At 38.6% G+C, this 22,015-nt stretch overlaps 2 protein-coding genes across 19 annotated transcripts; both read left to right on the top strand.

Annotated features, from left to right (window-relative positions):
* LOC18778055 (protein RNA-directed DNA methylation 3) lies at positions 125–12,213 on the top strand. 13 transcript variants are annotated; one of them, XM_020564009.1, is made up of 11 exons: positions 3,515–3,759; positions 4,096–4,364; positions 4,878–5,080; positions 5,574–5,957; positions 6,273–7,342; positions 7,428–7,496; positions 7,658–7,777; positions 7,907–9,830; positions 10,923–11,125; positions 11,711–11,881; positions 12,196–12,213. In XM_020564009.1, the coding sequence occupies exons 5-8, from the start codon at positions 7,145–7,147 to the stop codon at positions 9,557–9,559; spliced, it is 2,040 nt and encodes a 679-aa protein (XP_020419598.1). In that variant the 5' UTR covers positions 3,515–3,759; positions 4,096–4,364; positions 4,878–5,080; positions 5,574–5,957; positions 6,273–7,144; the 3' UTR covers positions 9,560–9,830; positions 10,923–11,125; positions 11,711–11,881; positions 12,196–12,213. The 13 variants fall into 13 exon arrangements, with proteins under 13 accessions (XP_020419588.1, XP_020419591.1, XP_020419590.1 ...); XM_020564010.1 differs by lacking the exon at positions 3,515–3,759 and having other exon boundaries at positions 3,985–4,364; XM_020563999.1 differs by lacking the exons at positions 3,515–3,759; positions 4,096–4,364; positions 4,878–5,080; ... (2 more) ...; positions 7,428–7,496; positions 7,658–7,777 and adding exons at positions 125–1,265; positions 1,351–1,419; positions 1,590–1,709; positions 1,839–2,604; positions 10,139–10,407 and having other exon boundaries at positions 8,631–9,830.
* On the top strand, positions 14,031–21,349 carry LOC18777998 (zinc finger CCCH domain-containing protein 43). Of its 6 annotated transcripts, XM_020563994.1 has the most exons (12): positions 14,031–15,045; positions 15,546–15,600; positions 15,715–16,013; positions 16,567–16,632; positions 17,139–17,798; positions 18,363–18,428; positions 18,679–18,744; positions 18,995–19,060; positions 19,555–19,671; positions 19,820–20,095; positions 20,306–20,554; positions 20,894–21,349. In XM_020563994.1, the coding sequence occupies exons 1-12, from the start codon at positions 14,428–14,430 to the stop codon at positions 20,975–20,977; spliced, it is 2,622 nt and encodes an 873-aa protein (XP_020419583.1). In that variant the 5' UTR covers positions 14,031–14,427; the 3' UTR covers positions 20,978–21,349. The 6 variants fall into 6 exon arrangements, 5 of the variants coding, with proteins under 5 accessions (XP_020419583.1, XP_020419582.1, XP_020419585.1 ...); XM_020563993.1 differs by having other exon boundaries at positions 15,546–16,013; XR_002271702.1 differs by lacking the exon at positions 20,894–21,349 and having other exon boundaries at positions 15,546–16,013; positions 19,911–20,095; positions 20,306–20,421.

The following is a 22,015-nucleotide window of genomic DNA, read 5'->3' as shown; positions in this document are numbered from 1 at the left end:
CTCTCAAGGGCCCGTTTGATAACTATTTCAATTTTAGTTTTTAGTTTTCATTTTCTGTGCTAGATTATAGAGGAAAATGGGAGTGAGGATGATATTGAGAGAGAGGATGAGAGAGAGGACTAACAAAAGTGGAAACAAAATCTTGAAAGTGAAAACAATTTGAAATAGATTTCAGTTTTTAGTTTTTGTTTTCACTTGTGTTACTACTCTCCCTCTTAATCCCATCTTCATTTTCATTCTCACTTCCAATTCTTCTTCTTTTTCCTCTATATTCTAGCACAAAAAATAAAAATAAAAATAAAAATAGTTATCAAACGGCTCTAAATTCAGACTACTCTCCCTTGAAATAAGTTGGATTCCTATGTTTCTTGCACAAGCTCTGTTCCTGTTGAAATTTTGTAAACGGGTATCATGGGAGAGAGCCTCCACTTTTCCAAAAGCAGCTTTGAAACTGAAAAGCAACCCAAAAATCCCAGCTTCCGCTTCCGCTAGTGCTTCTGCTTCTCGTTGAAAACAGTAGTAGACCCAATTTCCACCACCACAAGTCAAAACTGAAATCCGATTGAGTTGCATGCAGCTCCTCAAACTCCTGTGATCACATTCAGATGAGTGAGTTGGTAGTTGGTAGTTGCCATGCTAAGTTGACAGCAAACAAACCCAGCTTCACTTCATCCATCACTGATAATTAATTCTCAAAGTACGATCAGCACAAGCAGGCACCGGTGATGTTGCCATCCGCACGTCTCCTACTACCAGCAGCAGCAGCGGCAGCCCCAGTGCTTTACAGATTTTATAAGTATTTGAGAGCTGAAGTCATCAGGGTTCCCCAAAACCCTCCGGAACTGTCTGATCTTGATCTTGCCATCCTTGAAGAGATTCGGAAACTCGGCCCCGCCCTCCTTGATAAGATTCTCAAGGACCCCGCCCTCCTTGATGAGTTTCGGAAAATCGACCCCGCCGTCCTCCATGAGTTTCGGAAACTCGATCCTGCCATCATTGGCAAGATACTTCAATCCTGTTTGAAAGACAACAAGGAAGGTGAAGAAGAGGCGGACAGGAGTACTTGTAGTGGGCGCGAAACTGCAAAACAAAACGAAAATGGAAACGAAGAGACGGAAGGAGGAGGAGGAGAAAATAAGAATGAGAATGGGGGTGAGGTGGAGAAGAAGGTTGTTGATGAAGAAAGAAGCAGAAGCCAGCATTACCCAGTGAGGCCTGGAGCTGGAGAAGGAAAAACAGCAAGGAAAAACAGAAAAAACAATCAGGTATATCTCTCTTCTTTTTCCTTCAGCATTTGCATATGTATGTTTATGGTTGGAAGATTGAGACTTTTTATCATATTAATTGAAGGTGTCCAAAGACAAGATGAAGGAAAGGGAAGGGTTGGCAGCAGAGAAGCCAGGCCAGACAGAATGCAAGGTTATTTTCGTTATGATTTCTCAGAAACTTTCTATCTCAAGTTATGGTTTTTACTGCAATTTGTTTGTTCCTCATGTCTAGATTTTGTTTTACTTCATATATTTGGTATTAAGTAGTATCTCAGTTTTTTGTGTTTTGATGATGGGGTATAAAACTTGAGCTTGTTGCAGGATTATTCCAGGTCAGGAGGACGTAAATATGAAAAAGCTTGTAGTTTAAATCCCGGAAGAGGGGAACCTTCTGTAGCTCCAATTCTAGAATGTAACTTTCTGGGCCTGCCAATTCGGCCGGTATGAATTCTAGGTTTGATCTGCAAAATTTTGAGGAATGAATATCTATTCATGATGTTTAAGATTTATGATTTATCTTTGCTTATTTTATTGGTGTGCTACCTGAATATTTATTTTAACTTGTTACAGGGGGAGAAAGACTGTTCCTTCTATATGCGAAATGCCTCCTGCATGTTTGGTACAAACTGCAGGTTTAATCACCCTGATCCCACAGCAGCAAGAGAATCTGAACCCCCATCTGGATATGGTAATGGCAGATCTCCAGCATTACAAGGTGCATCGTCATCAACAGCAGCACCATGGTCTGCACCAAGATCATTGAATGATGTTCCGCTTTATGTGCCAATGGTGAGTCCGCATGTTCAGATAGGAAGCTGGGGTAATGCAGATGGGGTTTGGGCCCAATCGGAGTTAGGAAACAAAGATGAAGCAAGTGGCTGGACAAAACCTGCTTTTATTAATGAGAATCAGAATGACAGTTGGAATAAACCAAGTGGTGTAGATGACAATAAAAGAGCTTCCTGGGGTAAAGCAGATGGAGGTTCTACTTGGACTAAACAAGATGGAGATCCTACATGGAATAAACAAGGTGAAGGTTCTACTTGGAATAAACAAGATGGCAGTTCTGCTTGGAATAAACCAGCAGGAGATTCTTATTGGAGTAAACAAGCTGGATGGTCTTCATGGGGTAAACAAGCTGATGTAACAGCAGGACATGAGTCTGGCAGAGTGGGGAATCAAGATAATGGTTGGAAGAGGGCAAGTTCTTTTGGTGGCAGTCAATCAATAGATGGTGTGAATGGAGACCAACCTGAGGATTTCAATAATAATCGAAGTGGTGGGAATTGGAGAGGTGGTTCAGGTAGAGGAAATTCAGACAGAGGAGGTTTTAGAGGTGGACGGGGTTTTGTAGGTAGAGGTGGTGATAGAGAGGAGGATAGAGGGGGTTTTGGACGTAGATGGGGTTTTGGTGGTAGAGGTGGAGACAGAGGGAGCTTTGGTGGTAGAGGTAGATCAGACAAAGGAGGGTTTGGTGGTAGAGGCTATGGAGGAAGAGGCCGTGGGAGGTATCAAAGTGGTGGTTGCAGCAATAGAAATGAATCTATTGATAATAACTCATCAGGCTGGAGCAAAGGGGCAGACGGTGCTGGCGAGGGATGGAGAAGGGACAAAGGCGGAGGAAGTTGGAACCATGGCAGTAAGAACGATTGGCAGGGTAGGAACTCTAGCGGATGGAGTAACCAGAGCTCCGGTTGGAACCAGTCTGATGTGACTAAAGAAATTGGTGGTTCGGGATCAGGTTGGAATCAGACAGTGGAGGCTAAATATACTGCTGGCACTCAGGACAAGGGAACAGGTTCTCATAATGAAGTGGGCACAAGCTGGGGAAACAATTGGAAATCATCAGATGCTTCTAATGGGGACCAATCGTCTAGGTGGAAACAATCGACTGCAGCCAAAGAATTCAAAGGAAACACTGATCAAGACGGCGGCTGGAACAAGGGACCGAGCTCAAACGCACAAGCTGGGGGCTGGGGCAACCAGGGTTCAGGTTGGAACAAAGGAACAGGTTCAGGATTTGGAGGCGGTACCGGAGAGCAACCAAGTGCTGCTGTTGGAGGTCAATCATCTGACTGGAAGCAATCAAGTGCTGCAAGCAGGGGTCAATCCTCTAGTTGGAATCAATCTGGTGAGGCACAAGGAACTGATGAAGGTGCAAAACCGACTAATTCATGGGGCAAAGCAGCAGTAGCAAGCTCTTGGGGCAAGTGTTCTGATGGTGAAAGTAGCAAAGGAGGGTGGTGATCAAATCACCTCCTCAAAGAATTAGGGTTTTAACTTAAATGGTGTAGATACTGCTTTGTCTTTTACAGAGCTAGAAGGATCTTAACTTAAACCCCCGTATCTATTGACAATGGTTGAAATTTTGGATGAACCCCAATCTTGGCTTAACTATCCCTTTGTCAACGTTCAAGCTTTTCTTAAAAAAGATGATGATTCCACCATATCAAAGGGATTCCTTCCTAAAATACAGAATGGAATGGTTCAGGTACTTTTATTCATCACTCCCGTATTATAGTCTTCAGTTTGACTAACTATCCTCACTTTGATACACCAATTAACATTTCTTAAGGGATAAGATTTCAAATAAATCTTTTTTGTGTTAACCTTTTTGTTCTATGTTATTTTTTATTCATTTTTCTCATGAAACTAGTAATATGACCTCTCTCTCTCTCTCTCTCTCTCTCTCTCTCTCTCTCTCTCTCTCTCTCTCTCTCCCTCTCTCGCGTGCATTCAACTAGTATAATAGGAGTACTACTGTTCTCTTTTTCATTTTCGCATGCATGGTTTTCCCTTCAAATGTTTTTGGTTGTGCAATGTTTAGGCTCCACAATATCTACCAGAAAGAATCTTGCCTGCAACTCGCCTATGTTATGAACCACTCAGTGACTGAAACCAACACCTTTGAACAACATCCACAGCAGAAGAAAGTTGAAAAACTCCTCCAACGACCTGGGCAACCTGTTTGCATTTAGTTCTCAAGAACAGGGGATTGTATGTTTAAATATAATTGCAAATATCACCATCCAAAAAAATCAGACTGCAGTGTCCCCCTCGTGTGCACTGAGTGCCAATGGCCTTCCTTTGAGAACAGTAAGTTCACTCTTCTTTGAATTGTGCTTTCTAAAGTGAATACATAATTATGGAATATGATCTAACAAGTACCTGCTGTACAATATTTTAAGTGATTGAATCATTGGAAATTTCAAAAATTTGCAAAGTTTTAGCGTCCTTTGGATAAATTGGCAATGTACCACGAAAGTAATCATTACTAATACAAATTTGACCCTGGGAAGAGATTGTAGTGAAAGTTGTCGACATGTCTCTTTTTTTTAATTTTTTTGGTGAGGAAAACCAACATGTCTCTTTCGACATAAAGATTCTTGACTAACTATGAGAGCCTGATCGCATATTACACTTAATTATATCATGCCATTTATCACACAAATTTTGTACTAACTTTGTTTCAAATACCAGTGTCAGAACGTTTGCACACAATACCATAGCTATGTCATTCACAATATTCAACTTCCATGAGCATCTCTTTTGCATTTTCGCATGCATGTTTTTCCCTTCAATTATTTTTTTTGGTTGTGCTATGTTTAGGCTCCAGAATATCTACCAAAAAAAAGCATGTCTGCACCTCCACCCTTTGTTATGAATCACTCAGTCACTGAGACCAATTCCTATGAACAACATCCACAGCAGAAGCAAGTTGAAGAACTCCCAGAACGATCTAATTGCAAATATCAGTATCCAAACAATCACACTGCAGTGTCCTGAGTGACAAGGGCCTCCCTTTGGGACCAGTAAGTTCACTCTTCTTTGAATTGTGCTTTTCAAAGTGAATGCATAATTATGGAATATGATCTAACAAGTACCTGTTGCGCAATTTTTTTTTTTTAAAAACACGGAATAATTGGACAACTCAAAATTTTGCAAGTTTTTATGTTCCTTTGGATAAATCAGCAATGTGCCACGAAAATGTTCATTGCTGACACAAATTTGACCTTGGGAAGAGATTGTAGTGAAAGTTGTGGACGTGTCTTTTTTTTTTTTTTTTCTCTTTCAGCAGAAAGATTCTTGACTAACTATGACTCTGAGAGCCTGTGTTTGATCACATATTACGCTTCATTATTCAATGCCATTGATCACACAAGTTTTGTTTCAAATCCCTGCGTCAGAGCATTTGCACACAATACCATAGCTATGACATTTGCCATATTCAACTGCCATGGGCATCTCTTTTGCATTTTCGCATGCATGGTTTTCATTTCAATTTTTTTTTTTTGGTTGTGCCAGGTTTAGGCTTTAGAATATCTTCCAGAAAGAAGCATGCCTGCCCCCCACCATATGTTATGAACTACTCAGTAACTGAAACTAACGCCTATGAACAACATCCACAGCAGAAGCAAGTTGAACAACTCCCAGAACGACCTGGGCAACCTGCTTGCATTTACTTCTCAAGAACAGGGGATTGTAACTGAAACTAACGCCTATGAACAACATCCACAGCAGAAGCAAGTTGAACAACTCCCAGAACGACCTGGGCAACCTGCTTGCATTTACTTCTCAAGAACAGGGGATTGTAAGTTTATATCTAATTGCAAATATCACCATCCAAAAAATCAGACTGCATTGTTCCCCTCATGTGCACTGAGTGACATAGGCCTCCCTTTGAGACCAGTAAGTTCACTCTTCTTTGAATTGTGTGTTTTTTTTTAAGTGCATACATAATTATGGAATAGGATCAAACAAGTTGCTGTTGCACAATTTTTTTAAGTAATGGAATAATTGGGAAGTTCAAAATTTTGCAAATTTTTAGCTTCCTTTGGATAAATTAGCAATGTGCACCACGAAAATGTTCATTACCAGTCCTTTGTATTCAACATAAAGATTCTTGACTAACTATGAGAGCCTATCTTTGATCACATATTACGCTTTATTAGTGCATGTCATTGATCACAATTTTTTTTAATACCAAATTTGTTTCAAATCCAGGGCTAGAACATTTGCACACAATACAGTACCTATGGCATTTGCAATTCTGGGCCAGCTTGTAAATTTGACCATCCGTCGTTATCAACTTCCCTTCTGCTACCCGGCGACTACAAATGGGGCAGGGAACATCTGGAAGTAGAAGTAGAACTGATGCTACAATCAGTCGCAGCCACTGTAATAAGTTTTGCATGAAAACTGAAATGGATGCTAGAGCACAGGATTCGCATCACCAAGGACATGCAACTCCTTTTATGTTATTTAGTCTTGGAAATGTATCAAACTTTTTATCCCAGCTGCCACAGGCCTTTCAGTTTCAGATGTGAGAACTTGATGGAATGGATAACTTCCCGAGTATCTTCAATTGGCCACTTCTGTAATGGATAACTTTTTAGTCCCTCCAAAACCAAAACTACCGCCAACAAGGGATAGAGAGGGGGTTTTCTTTTAAATACAAATTAGGTATAACTTTACTAAGAAGGATATCATACTTTGGTTTTGGGCTTGGTAAATGGGGTTTGAATTTTTTTTGGTAATAGGTCAGTGAAATTAAGCAACTCAAACAAATAACACATAAAGGAGGTTGGTGTTTGTGATTGAAGGAGAAGGTTCAAGTCCACAATGTTTCCTGTCGTGAGTTTTTCTTCGAGACGAAGAAAAATTCAGGACGGAAAGAGAAAAGGAAAAAGCAGGTGACTTTGATTTTACCAATCAAAACACTGGCCCAATTTCCACAAGCCAAAACTAAAGGGAAGGGAATCAAACTCGAATTCAATGCCGTGGTAATCAGATGTGTGATGATATGTGACTGGCACTGCAGGGTGTAAGCAAACCCAGCAACCCAGCTTCCTTCATCAAAAACACGATCAGCAGTGATGTTGACAGCTCCCATCGGCCTCCCAAATCCCGACGTTCCGCCAAATGCTGAACTCTCTGATCTCGATCTTGCCATCCTTGAAGAGATTCGGAAACTTGATGCCCGCCTTGATAAAATTCGGAAACTCGACCCTGCCCTGCTTGATAAGATTCGAAAATTCGACCCAGACGTCCATGATGAGCTTTATAACAATCAGGTATATCTCTCTTCTTTTTCCTTCAGCATTTGCATATTTATGTTTCTGGTTGGAAGATTGAGACTGATTATCATATTAATTGAAGGTGTCCAAGGACAAGATGAAGGAAAGGGACGGGTTGGCAGCAGAGAAGCCAGGCCAGACCGAATGCAAGGTTATTTTCGTTATGATTTCTCAGAAACTTTCTATCTCAAGTTATGGTTTTTACTGCAATTGTTTGTTCCTCATGTCTAGATTTTGTTTTACTTCATATATTTGGTATTAAGTAGTTTTTTGTGTTTTGATGATGGGGTATAACACTTGAGCTTGTTGCAGGATTATTCCAGGTCAGGAGGACGTAAATATGAAAAAGCTTGTAGTTTAAATCCCGGAAGAGGGGAACCTTCCGTAGCTCCAATTCCAGAATGTAACTTTCTGGGCCTGCCAATTCGACCGGTATGAATTCTAGGTTTGATCTGCAAAATTTTGAGGAATGAATATCTATTCATGATGTTTAAGATTTATGATTTATCTTTGCTTATTTTATTGGTGTGCTACCTGAATATTTATTTTAACTTGTTACAGGGGGAGAAAGACTGTTCCTTCTATATGCGAAATGCCTCCTGCATGTTTGGTACAAACTGCAGGTTTAATCACCCTGATCCTACAGCTGCAAGAGAATCTGAACCCCCATCTGGATGTGGTAATGGCGGATCCGCATCATTACAAGGTGCATCGTCATCAACAGCAGCACCATGGTCTGCACCAAGATCATTGAATGATGCTCCGCTTTATGTGCCAATGGTGAGTCCGCATGTTCAGATAGGAAGCTGGGGTAATGCAGATGGGGTTTGGGCCCAATCAGAGGCAGGAAACAAAGATGAAGCAAGTGGCTGGACAAAACCTGCTTTTATTAATGAGAATCAGAATGACAGTTGGAAGAAACCAAGTGGTGTAGATGACAATAGAAGAGCTTCCTGGGGTAAATCAGATGGAGGTTCTACTTGGACTAAACAAGATGGAGATCCTACATGGAACAAACAAGGTGAAGGTTCTACTTGGAATAAACAAGATGGCAGTTCTGCTTGGAATAAACCAGCAGGAGATTCTTATTGGAGTAAACAAGCTGGATGGTCTTCATGGGGTAAACAAGCTGATGTAACAGCAGGACATGAGTCTGGCGGAGTGGGGAATCAAGATAATGGTTGGAAGAGGGCAAGTTCTTTTGGTGGCAGTCAATCAATGGATGGTGTGAATGGAGACCAACCTGAGGATTTCAATAATAATCGAAGTGGTGGGAATTGGAGAGGTGGTTCAGGTAGAGGAAATTCAGACGGAGGAGGTTTTAGAGGTGGACGGGGTTTTGTAGGTAGAGGTGGTGATAGAGAGGAGGATAGAGGGGGTTTTGGACGTAGATGGGGTTTTGGTGGTAGAGGCGGAGACAGAGGGAGCTTTGGTGGTAGAGGTAGATCAGACAAAGGAGGGTTTGGTGGTAGAGGCTACGGAGGAAGAGGCCGTGGGAGGTATCAAAGTGGTGGTTGGAGCAATAGAAATGAATCTATTGATAATAACTCATCAGGCTGGAGCAAAGGGGCAGACGGTGCTGGCGAGGGATGGAAAAGGGACAAAGGTGGAGGAAGTTGGAACCAAGGAGGTGGCAGTAAGAACGATTGGCAGGGTAGGAACTCTAGCGGATGGAGTAGCCAGAGCTCCGGTTGGAACCAGTCTGATGTGACTAAAGGAATTGGTGGTTCGGGATCAGGTTGGAATCAGACAGTTGAGGCTAAATATACTGCTGGCACTCAGGACAAGGGAACAGGTTCTCATAATGAAGTGGGCACAAGCTGGGGAAACAATTGGAAATCATCAGATGCTTCTAATGGGGACCAATCGTCTAGGTGGAAACAATCGACTGCAGCCAAAGAAGTCAAAGGAAACACTGATCAAGACGGCGGCTGGAACAAGGGACCGAGCTCAAACGCACAAGCTGGGGGCTGGGGCAACCAGGGTTCAGGTTGGAACAAAGGAACAGGTTCAGGATTTGGAGGCGGTACCGGAGAGCAACCAAGTGCTGCTGTTGGAGGTCAATCATCTGACTGGAAGCAATCAAGTGCTGCAAGCGGGGGTCAATCCTCTAGTTGGAATCAATCTGGTGAGGCAAAACAAGGAACTGAAGAAGGTGCAAAACTGACTAATTCATGGGGCAAAGCAGCAAGCTCTTGGGGGCAAGGGTTCTGATGGTGGAAGTAGCAAAGGAGGGTGGTGATCAAATCACCTCCTCAAAGAATTAGGGTTTTAAATTAAATGGTGTAGATACTGCTTTGTCTTTTGCGGAGCTAAAAGGATCTTAACTTAAACCCCCGTATCTATTGACAATGGTTGAAATTTTGGATGAACCCAATCTTGGCTAAACTATCCCTTTGTCAACGTTCAAGCTTTTCTTAAAAAAGATGATGATTCCACCATATCAAAGGGATTCCTTCCTAAAATACAGAATGGAATGGTTCAGGTACTTTTATTCATCACTCCCATATTATAGTCTTCAGTTTGACTAACTATCATCACTTTGATACACCAATTAACATTTCTTAAGGGATAAGATTTCAAATAAATCTTTTTTGTGTTAACCTTTTTGTTCTATGTTATTTTTTATTCATTTTTCTCATGAAACTAGTAATATGACCTCTCTCTCTCTCTCTCTCTCTCTCTCCCTCTCTCGCGTGCATTCAACTAGTATAATAGGAGTACTACTGTTCTCTTTTTCATTTTCGCATGCATGGTTTTCCCTTCAAATGTTTTTGGTTGTGCAATGTTTAGGCTCCACAATATCTACCAGAAAGAATCTTGCCTGCAACTCGCCTATGTTATGAACCACTCAGTGACTGAAACCAACACCTTTGAACAACTTCCACAGCAGAAGAAAGTTGAAAAACTCCTCCAACGACCTGGGCAACCTGTTTGCATTTAGTTCTCAAGAACAGGGGATTGTATGTTTAAATATAATTGCAAATATCACCATCCAAAAAAATCAGACTGCAGTGTCCCCCTCGTGTGCACTGAGTGCCAAGGGCCTTCCTTTGAGAACAGTAAATTCACTCTTCTTTGAATTGTGCTTTCTAAAGTGAATACATAATTATGGAATATGATCTAAACAAGTACCTGCTGTACAATACTTTAAGTGATTGAATCATTGGAAATTTCAAAAATTTGCAAACTTTTAGCGTCCTTTGGATAAATTGGCAATGTGCCCCGAAAGTATTCATTACTAATACAAATTTGACCCTGGGAAGAGATTGTAGTGAAAGTTGTCGATATGTCTCTCTTTTTTCTTTTTTTTTGGTGTAGAAAACCGACATGTCTCTTTCGACATAAATATTCTTGACTAATTATGAGAGCCTAATCACATATTACACTTAATTATATCATACCATTTATCACACAAATTTTGTACTAACTTTGTTTCAAATACCAGTGTCAGAACGTTAGCACACAATACCATAGCTATGTCATTCGCAATATTCAACTTCCATGAGCATCTCTATTGCATTTTCGCATGCATGCTTTTCCCTTCAATTATTTGTTTTGGTTGTGCTATGTTTAGGCTCCAGAATATCTACCAGAAAAAAGCATGTCTGCACCTCCACCCTTTGTTATGAATCACTCAGTCACTGAGACCAATTCCTATGAACAACATCCACAGCAGAAGCAAGTTGAAGAACTCCCAGAACGATCTAATTGCAAATATCAGTATCCAAACAATCACACTGAAGTGTCCTGAGTGACAAGGGCCTCCCTTTGGGACCAGTAAGTTCACTCTTCTTTGAATTGTGCTTTTTAAAGTGAATGCATAATTATGGAATATGATCTAACAAGTACCTGTTGCGCTTTATTTTTTTAAACGCGGAATAATTGGACAATTCAAAATTTTGCAAGTTGTTATTTTCCTTTGGATAAATCAGCAATGTGCCACGAAAACATTCATTGCTGACACAAATTTGACCTTGGGAAGAGATTGTAGTGAAAGTTGTGGACATGTCTTTTTTTTTTCTCTCTCTCAGCAGAAAGATTCTTGACTAACTATGACTCTGAGAGCCTGTGTTTGATCACATATTACGCTTCATTATTCAATGCCATTGATCACACAAATTTTGTTTCAAATCCCAGCGTCAGAGCATTTCCACACAATACCGTAGCTATGACATTTGCCATAAACTGCCATGGGCATCTCTTTTGCATTTTCGCATGCATGGTTTTCATTTCAATTTATTTTTTTGGTTGTGCCATGTTTAGGCTTTAGAATATCTTCCAGAAAGTAGCATGCCTACCCCTCCACCATATGTTATGAACTACTCGGTAACTGAAACTAACGCCTATGAACAACATCCACAGCAGAAGCAAGTTGAACAACTCCCAGAACGACCTGGGCAACCTGCTTGCATTTACTTCTCAAGAACAGGGGATTGTAAGTTTATATCTAATTGCAAATATCACCATCCAAAAAATCAGACTGCATTGTTCCCCTCATGTGCACTGAGTGAAAAAGGCCACCCTTTGAGACTAGTAAGTTCACTCTTCTTTGAATTGTGTGTTTTTTTTTAAGTGCGTACATAATTATGGAATAGGATCAAACAAGTTGCTGTTGCACAATTTTTTTAAGTAATGGAATAATTGGGAAGTTCAAAATTTTGCAAATTTTTAGCTTCCTTTGGATAAATTAGCAATGTGCACCACGAAAATGTTCATTACCGTCCTTTGTATTCCACATAAAGATTCTTGACTAACTGTGAGAGCCTATCTTTGATCACATATTACGCTTTATTAGTGCATGTCATTGATCACAATTTTTTTTAATACCAAATTTGTTTCAAATCCAGGGCTAGAACATTTGCACACAATACAGTACCTATGGCATTTGCAATTCTGGGCCAGCTTGTAAATTTGACCATCCGTCGTTATCAACTTCCCTTCTGCTACCCGGCGACTACAAATGGGGCAGGGAACAAGTGCGGAACCATACTATGGGCTATAGTGGGCTGTAGCCTAGGGTGGTTTTTTAAGGAAAAAAAATGTGTATAACCTATATATTTAATTTATTTTTAATATTAGCCCAATCAATTACACTGTACAGATTACTTTATTTTCATTTTCAATATTTAAGTAAATGGAGTAATATAAAAATAAATATCCATTTACTTAAGTTTACAATGTAAATAAAGAAGTACCTCTCATTTGGATTCAAATAAAAATACTAGAAAATCAAATTCCTACTAAATCAAAATATGAAAAATCGGTTTTAGTGCAAAATACGATTTATGCTAAAAATGATGGCTCATTAAGTCAACATATACTTCATACTAAAATTCAATAAATTCAAGTTTTCTTATTTGATGTGTGAGGAATAAAAGCCATCAAAAATTATCTTGAGAAAATGATTATTCCGAAAACTCATTTTCATACTTAGTCAATATTTTTACATAAAACAACTTTTCATGTATGATATGAATCATCAAGGAACCTAAGGTCAATCTAGGTAAAAAGTCTTAGATGTTCAATCCATTATGGTATTAAACCCTATTTAGTTAATGTTAAAACTTATTGAAAATTAGTTTATGGAGCTATGAACTAGCTTGGTTTATATGATTTAGTGTTTACTTTTATTTCTAGAAAGACGATAGAAATTGTAAGTACCAAAAAAATAATCATTAAATTTTAAGCTAATAACTTTAGTTAACACACCCATTGAAAATTTTATGGTTCTGCCATTGGCAAGGAACATCTGGAAGTAAAGTAGAACTGATGCTACAATCAGTCGCAGCCACTGTAATAAGTTTTGCATGAAAACTGAAATGGATGCTAGAGCACAGGATTCACATCAGCAAGGACGTGCAACTCCTTTTATGCTATTTAGTCTTGGAAAATTATCAAACTTTTTATCCCAGCTGCCACAGGCCTTTCAGTTTCAGATGTGAGAACTTGATGGAATGGATAACTTCCCGAGTATCTTCAATTTGCCACTTCTGTAATGGATAACTTTTTGAGAAATGCTAGCAACCTTCTCTCTAATTTTCTCTCTTTTTTGCTTGACATGTGTCATTCTCCTTACACTTAAAACAATGTCATTAATATATTGTACAAGTTAACTTTTACTTTCCAACTTTACCCTTATTAAATGTACTCAAAAAAATTTCACAACTTTCTTACCATTTTTTTTTTAACGTCAATTATTTTTTTCAAGAAAATGTCTAATTTTTTCAAAAAAGAGGAAATGTCTCTTTTTTTAAAAAAACACAAAGGACTTTTTTTTTCTTTTTTCTTTTTTTTTTCTATCTAAACCCTTTGTGTTTATAAAAAAAAAAAAAAAAACCAGACATTTCCTCTTAAAAGCATAGATTTTCTTTAAAAAAAAATAATTGATGTTAGAAAAAAATTAATAAGATAGTAAGAAAGTAAGAAAGTTGTGAAATTTTTTTGGATAAATTAAATACATTTAATAAGAGTAAATTTGGAAAGCAAAAGTTAACTTTTATAATATATTAATGACATTGTTTTAAGTGTAAGGAGAATGACACATGTCAAGCAAAAAATGGAGAAAGTCCAAAGAAGAAGGTTAGAGAGAAAGTTGCTAGTATTCTCCTTAGGTATTAGTGATTTTAAATAAATAAATATAAAATAAATAAAAAACTTACTAAGAAGGATATCATACTTGGGCTTGGTAAATGGAGTTTGAATTTTTTTTAGTAATAGGTCAATGAAATTAAGCAACTCAAACAAATAACACATAAAGGAGGTTGGTGTTTGTGATTGAAGTTGAAGGTTCAAGTCCACAATGTTTTCTGTCGTGAGTTTTTCTTGGCGACGAAGAAAAATTCACGTTCAAAAGCGAAAGCAGCTTTGATACCCAAAAAAAGAAAAGGAAAAAGCAGATGACTTTGATTTTACCAATCAAAACACTGGCCCAATTTCCACAAGCCAAAACTAAAGGGAAGGGAATCAAACTCGAATTCAATGCCGTGGTGATCAGATGAGTGATGATATGTGACTGGCACTGCAGGGTGTAAGCAAACCCAGCAACCCAGCTTCCTTCATCAAAAACACGATCAGCAGTGATGTTGACAGCTCCCATCGGCCTCCCAAATCCCGACGTTCCGCCAAATGCTGAACTCTCTGATCTCGATCTTGCCATCCTTGAAGAGATTCGGAAACTCGATGCCCTCCTTGATAAAATTCGGAAACTCGGCCCCGCCCTGCTTGATAAGATTCGAAAATTCGACCCAGACGTCCTTGATGAGCTTCGGAAAATCGACCCTGTCCTCCTTGATGGCCTTCGGAAAATCCACCCGACCCTCCTTGACGAGCTTCGCAAAGTCGACTCCGCCGTCCTCCAAGAGATGCAGCTCGAGCCGGCTGAATGGGATCCTGTCATCATTGGTGCGATTCGTAAATTGTATTTGAAATTAAGGGAGGAAGATGAAGAAGTGGCCGAGAGGAGTACTTGTAGCGGGCGCCAAACTGCAAAAGAAAACGAAAATGGAAACCAGAAGACACAGAGCGAAGAGACGGATGGAGGAGGAGGAGGAGAAAATAAGAATGACAATGGCGGTGAGGTGATGAAGATTGGTGAAGAAAGAAGCAGAAGCCAGCATTATCCAGTGAGGCCTGAAGCTGGAGAAGGAAAAACAGGAAGGAAAAACAGGAAAAACAGGAAAAACAGGAAAAACAATCAGGTATATCTCTCTTCTTTTTCCTTCAGTATTTGCTTATGTATGTATGGTTTTTACTGCAATTGTTTGATCTTCATGTCTAGATTTTGTTTTACTTCATATATTTGGTATGAAGTTGTATCTCAGTTTTGATAATGGGGTTTCTGAGTTGGTTATCTGGTTAGCATGCATAATTGAATAAATAAGCTAAAACCTTTTAACTTTTAGACAACTATAATATCATTACGTCTTAAACGTATTTGTTCATATTGTTTGGGAAGGTAAGTCATCTGTTTTGATCAATTTATAGTAACTAGTTAGTTAATTTATTATTGGATGTGTCTTCTCGACAATTGTATAGTGTTTCATGACAATCGCTTATTGCTTCTTTATACAGTTATTACAATTATGTTTTTAGATGTCAATGACAATTCTTTCCTTTTGTACCTTGTATTCAAATCTATGAAAAGTGAATGTGGACTAGTAACAGTTTCAGGATGTTATAACACTTGAGCTTGTCGCAGAATTACTTCAGGTCAGGAGGACAGCATCCAAATCTCTACGCTTCCCCAAATCCAGGTAATGACGACGTGCTTTCCCCAAATCCTGGTAAAGTCGACTCGGTCCTGCAGGTCGACCCTACTGAATTGGATCCTGCCATCATTGATGCAATTTGTAAATTTTCTTTGAAAGGAAAGGAGGAAGGTGAACAAGAGGTCGAGGTTAGTTGTAGTACGCCAGAAACTGAAATCAGAAACAAAAATGGAAACAAGAGACAGAGTGAAGAGAGGGATGGAGGAGGAGGAGTAGAAAATAAGAATGAGAATGGTGGTCAGGTGGAGAAGAAGGTTGATGATGGAAGAAGTAGAAGACATCATTACCCAGTGAGGCCTCCTGGAGCTGGAGACTCTTCGCATAATCTAAAGACTGGGACTCATAAGTTTGGGTCCAATTGCAAGTTTAACCGCACTCGTGGAAGCAAAAACAATCAGGTATATATCTCGTCTTTTGCCTTCAGCACTTGCATATGTATGTTTATGGTTGAAAGATTAAGACTTTTTATGTTTGCCTGGCCTCAATTATCATTATTTGGGCTGAGAAATTTCTGGCAGAAAAACCATGCCTTTCTATAGGTTTATTGGTTTGGTCGTTAGTGTTATTGTATGTGTACATGTATTATAAATTATAATGTATTGATCAGTTAATGTATTATGCTGTGATGATGACGACTTTTTTCAGCGGAATTGACTCAAAATAAAGAAACGCACCACTTTCAAATTTGCTAAAAGTATTGCCATAGAAGAGATTTTGTGTTGATTCCATGCTTGTTACTTTTTGTTGTAGCTGAAAGCCTGAAACTGGTTTGTCTCATTTACATACATCTTTGTGGTGAAACTTGTTGTGCCAGAGAAATGGGGATTTTTGGTCTACCTTAGTGTTTGAGACATTAATGTTTCTGGCCTTGTATGATTGCAGGAAATATTTCTGTTCATGCTGCTCACTTTCTGTTTGTTGGTGTTTTGAAATTTATTATATTAATTAAAGGTGTCTAAGGACAAGATGAAGGAAAGGGAAGGGTTGGCAGAGAAGCCAGGCCAGACAGAATGCAAGGTTACTATCGTTATGATTCTCAGAAACTTTCTATCTGAAGTTATGGTTTTAACTGCAATTGTTTGATCTTCATGTCTAGATTTTGTTTACTTCATATATTTGGTATTAAGTAGTGTCTCAGTTTTTTGTGTTTTGATGATGATGTTTATGAGTTGGTTATCTGGTTAGCATGCATAATTGAATAAATAAGCTAAAACCTTTTAACTTTTAGACAACTATAGAATCATTAGGTCTTGAACATGTTTGTTCATATTGTTTGGGAAGGTAAGTCATCTGTTTTGATAAACTTATAGTAACTAGTTAGTTAATTTATTATTGGATGTGTTTTCACGACAACTGTATGGTGTTTCATGACAATCACTTATTGCTTTTTTATACAGTTATTACAATTATGTTTTTTGATGTCAATGACAATTCTTTCCCTTTGTACCTTGTATTCAAATTTGTGCAAAGTGATGGTGGACTAGTAACAGTTTCAGGATGTTATAACCTTGAGCTTGTCGCAGAATTACTTCAGGTCAGGAGGACAACGTCAAAATCGCTACGCTCCCCAAAATCCCGGTGACAATGACTCATTTTCCCCAAATTCCGACGTTTCCCCAAATCCCGGTAATGACGGCGTCCTTCCCCAAAATCCAGGTAAAGACGACATCCTTCCCCAAAATCACGGTGACACTGACTGCGATCTTGCCACCCTTAGGGAGATTCTGAGACATAAGACTGCCCTCCTTGGTATTATTCGGAAACTTGACGCTGGCCTCTTTGGTGATATTCAAAAAATCGACCCCGCCGTCCTCCATGAGATGCAGGCCGACCCTGCTGAATGGGATCCTGCCATCATTGATGCGATTTGTAAATTGTCTTTGGAAGAAAAGGATGAAAGTGAAGAAGAGGTCGAGGTTAGTTGTGGTGGGCCAGAAACTGAAATCAGAAACGAGAATAGATACAAGACACAGAGCAAAGAGAGGGATGGAGGAGGAGGAGAAAATAAGAATGAGAATGGTGGTGAGGTGCAGAAGAAGCTTGATGAAGAAAGAAGCAGAAGACATCATTATCCAGTGAGGCCTCCTGGGGCTGGAGACTCTTCGCATAACCTAAAGACTGGGACTCATCAGTTTGGGTCCAATTGCAAGTTTAACCTCACTCATAGAAGCAAAAACAATCAGGTATATCTCTCTTCTTTTGCCTTCAGCACTTGCATATGTATGTTTATGGTTGAGAGATTGAGACTTTTTTTGTTTGCCTGGCCTCAGTTATCATTATTTGGGCTGAGAATTGCTGGCAGAAAAACCATGCCTGTGTTTATAACTTTCTATATGTTTATTGGTTTTGTCGTTAGTGTATATGTATGTGTGCATATGTTATAAATTATAATGTATTGATCAGTTAGTATATTATGCTGTGATGATGATGACTTTTTCCAGCGGAATTGACTCGAAATAAAGGGACTCACCACTTTCATATTTGCTAAATAATTGCCATAGAAGAGATTTTTGCATTGATTCAATGCTTGTTACTTTTTGTTGTAACTGAAATCCTGAAACTGGCTTGTCTCTTTTACATACATCTTTGTGGTGAAATTTGTTGTGCCAGAGAAATGGGGACTTTTGGTCTACCTTAGTGTTTCAGACATTAATGTTTCTGGCCTTGTATGATTGCAGGAAATATTTCTGTTCTTGGTGCTCACTTTCTGTTTGTTGGTGTTTTGAAATTTCTCATGTTAATTGAAGGTTTCAAAGAACAAGATGAAGGAAAGGGAAGGGTTGGCAGAGAAGCCAGGCAAGACAGAATTCAAGGTTAAAATCATTATGATTCTCAGAAAATATCTGAAGTTATGGTTGCAATTGTTTGATATTCATATCTAGATTCTCTTTTACATACATCTTTGTGGTGAAATTTGTTGTGCCAGAGAAATGGGGACTTTTGGTCTACCTTTGTGTTTCAGACATTAATGTTTCTGGCCTTGTATGATTGCAGGAAATATTTCTGTTCATGGTGCTCACTTTCTGTTTGTTGGTGTTTTGAAATTTCTCATGTTAATTGAAGGTTTCAAAGAACAAGATGAAGGAAAGGGAAGGGTTGGCAGAGAAGCCAGGCAAGACAGAATGCAAGGTTATTATCGTTATGATTCTCAGAAACTATCTGAAGTTATGGTTGCAATTGTTTGATCTTCATATCTAGATTTTCTTTTACATACATTTTTGTGGTGAACTTTGTTGTGCCAGAGAAATGGGGACTTTTGGTCGACCTTAGTGTTTGAGACATTAATGTTTCTGGCCTTGTATGATTGCAGGAAATATTTCTGTTCATGGTGCTCACTTTCTGTTTGTTGGTGTTTTGAAATTTCTCATGTTAATTGAAGGTTTCAAAGAACAAGATGAAGGAAAGGGAAGGGTTGGCAGAGAAGCCAGGCAAGACAGAATTCAAGGTTATTATCGTTATGATTCTCAGAAACCGTCTGAAGTTGTGGTTGCAATTGTTTCATCTTCATATCTAGATTCTGTTTTACTTCATATATTTGGTATTACGTAGTATCTTAGTTTTTTTGTGGGTTTCAGAGTTTGGTTATCTGTAAGTCCGTTGGTTAGCATGCATTATTGAATAAATAAGCTAAAACCTTGACTTATAGACAACTATAGAATCATTAGGTCTTGAACATATTGTTTGGGAAATGAGTCATCTGTTTTGATCAAGTTATAGTAACCACTCAGTTAATTTATTATTGGATGTGTTTTCAAGACAACTGTGTACTGTTTCATGATAATCACAGTTACTGTTTTTTATACACTTATTACAATTATGTTTTTAGATGTCAATGTCAATGACAATTCTTTCCCTTTGTACCTTGTATTCAGATTTGTGTAATGTGCATGGTGGACTAGTAACAGTTTCATGATGTTATAACAATTGAGCTTCTCGCAGAATTACTTCAGGTCAGGAGGACGTAAATCCGGAAATGCTTGTGCTTTAAACCCCAGAAGAGGGGAAGCTTCTGTAGCTCCAATTCTAGAAAACTTTATGGGCCTGCCAATTCGTCCGGTATAAATTCTAGGTTTAATCTTCAAAATTTTGAGGAATGAATATCTATTTATGATTTATTATTTTATCTTTGCATATTTTCTTGGTCTTTTGGAGCTATTATCATGTCTCAGTCTGTTCTGTGAATAGTAATTTTAATGTGTTACAGGGGGAGAAAGACTGTTCCTGCTATATGCGAACTCTCTCCTGTATGTACGGAACGAAGTGCAGGTTTAATCACCCTGATCCTACACCTGCAGGAGAATCTGACCCCCCATCTGGAAATGGTAATGGTGGACTTGCATCATTACAAGGTGCATCGTCAGCAACAGCAGCACGATGGTATGCACCAATATCATTGAACAATGCTCCACTTTATGAGCCAATAATGATTCCGCCATCGCAAGAGTTTCCTTCGCAAAATACAGAATGGAATGGTTATCAGGTAGTCTTCGGTGTCAGTAACTGTCATCACTTTGATATACCAATTAACATTGTTTAAGGGATAAGATTTCAAGTAAGATCTTTTCATTAAACTAGTAATATGGCCTCTCTCTCTCATTAAGTTAGTAATAGAACTACTACTGTTCTCTTTTGCATTTTTGCATGCATGCTTTTCCCTTCATTTTCTTTTTTTTGGTTGTGGCATGTTTAGGCTACAGAAAGAAGCATGCCTGCACCTCCACCATATGTCATGAACCACTCAGTGACTGAAACCAACACCTATGAACAATATCCACAGCAGAAGCAAGTTCAAGAATTCCCAGAGCGACCTGGGCAACCTGTTTGCTTGTACTTCTCAAGATCAGGGGATTGCAAGCATAAATCTAATTGCAAATATCACCATCCAAAAAATCAGACTGCAGTGCCCCCCTCATGTGACAAGGGCCTGCTTTTGAGACCAGTAAGTTCACTTTTCTTTGAATTGTGCTTTTAAATTGAATAATATGATCTAATAAGTACCTGTTGTACAAATTTTTGAAGTGATGGAATAATAATTGGAAAACTCAAAATAGTGAAAGTTTTTAGCTTCCTTTTAATAAGTTAGCAATGTGGCAAAAAAAAATGTTCATTACTGATACAAATTTGACATTGGGAAAACATTGTAGTGAAAGTTGTGGACATCTCTCTTCCTACATAAAGAATCTTGACTAACCATGAGAGCCTATGTTTGATCACATATCACGCTTCATTATTGCATGTCATTGATCACACAAATTTTGTACTAAATTTGTAATCCCAGGGTCAGAACATCTGCACACAATACAGTGCGTATGGCATTTGCAATTCTGGGCCAGCTTGTAAATTTAACCATCCGTCATTATGATCATCCCTTCTGTGACCAGACGACTACAAATGGGGCAGGAACATCCGAGAGTATAATTAGAACTGATGCTACTATCAGCCGCAGGCTGTGTAAATAAGTTTGCATGAAATGGCTTTTAGAGCACATATCTCTTTCTGTTATGTAGTAACTTTTTCTTCCAGCTGCCACAGGCCTTTCAGTTTCGGATGTGAGAACTTAATGGAAACAGGGCATGTAAATAATTTCGTATTTATGCATGTTACCTGAAAATCCAAGTTTAATTTGGAATATCCTCTGAATTCTATGGTTATGGTCTCTTCACGAGTATCTTCAATTGGCCACTTCTGTAATGGATAACTTTTTAGTCGCAATAGAAATGTGTGATATTTACCTCCAAACCAAACTAAATCAATAAATGACTGCCAACAGGGAGAGAAACTCTCATGCAACGGGAATAACTATTTCCGGAACAATGACACGTGAGATAACTTTTTAGCTTGTTAGTTACTAGTTGCTCTACTTATTGACCAAAGAAAAAAATTACTAGTTGCTACCACACATATGGGAGAAGATAAACTGAAGGCATGTTATCAATTCAAGTTAATTTATTACAAGACTTTAGAAAAGGAAAGAAAAGAAAATTTTCTTTGAATTATGATAAGAAATCAAATATATCAATTCTTATAATTTGTTAAACATGTTATTAACTAGGTAACTTGTTTAACACAACTTTCAACACGACAAATTTATTAAATGAATTGAATTTAATTTGAGCATTTTTGACATTTTTATTATCCCAATAACACATCTCAGACTTGAAGACGTGGATGATGATCTCACTCAAAAGACGTAGTTGTGTTGACCACATAACATTTCTGTTATGTATCGAACTTGGAGACGTTTTATGTATAGGTTATCGTCTAGTACATAAGTGAATATTGTTCTCACCAATTAGAACACACAGCCATTTCACAAAACTGCCAAGTATGGCATCTGAGGAAAATATTAAATACTACTTTTGCTACGAATGAAGAGAGATCGAGTTGATTCATAGAGAAT

The sequence above is a fragment of the Prunus persica genome, chromosome G5 (assembly GCF_000346465.2).
Source record: "Prunus persica cultivar Lovell chromosome G5, Prunus_persica_NCBIv2, whole genome shotgun sequence".
NCBI classification, from domain to species: domain Eukaryota; kingdom Viridiplantae; phylum Streptophyta; class Magnoliopsida; order Rosales; family Rosaceae; genus Prunus; species Prunus persica.
The sequence above is the reverse complement of the archived record's forward strand: the minus strand, read 5'-3'. Positions and strand labels throughout refer to the sequence as shown.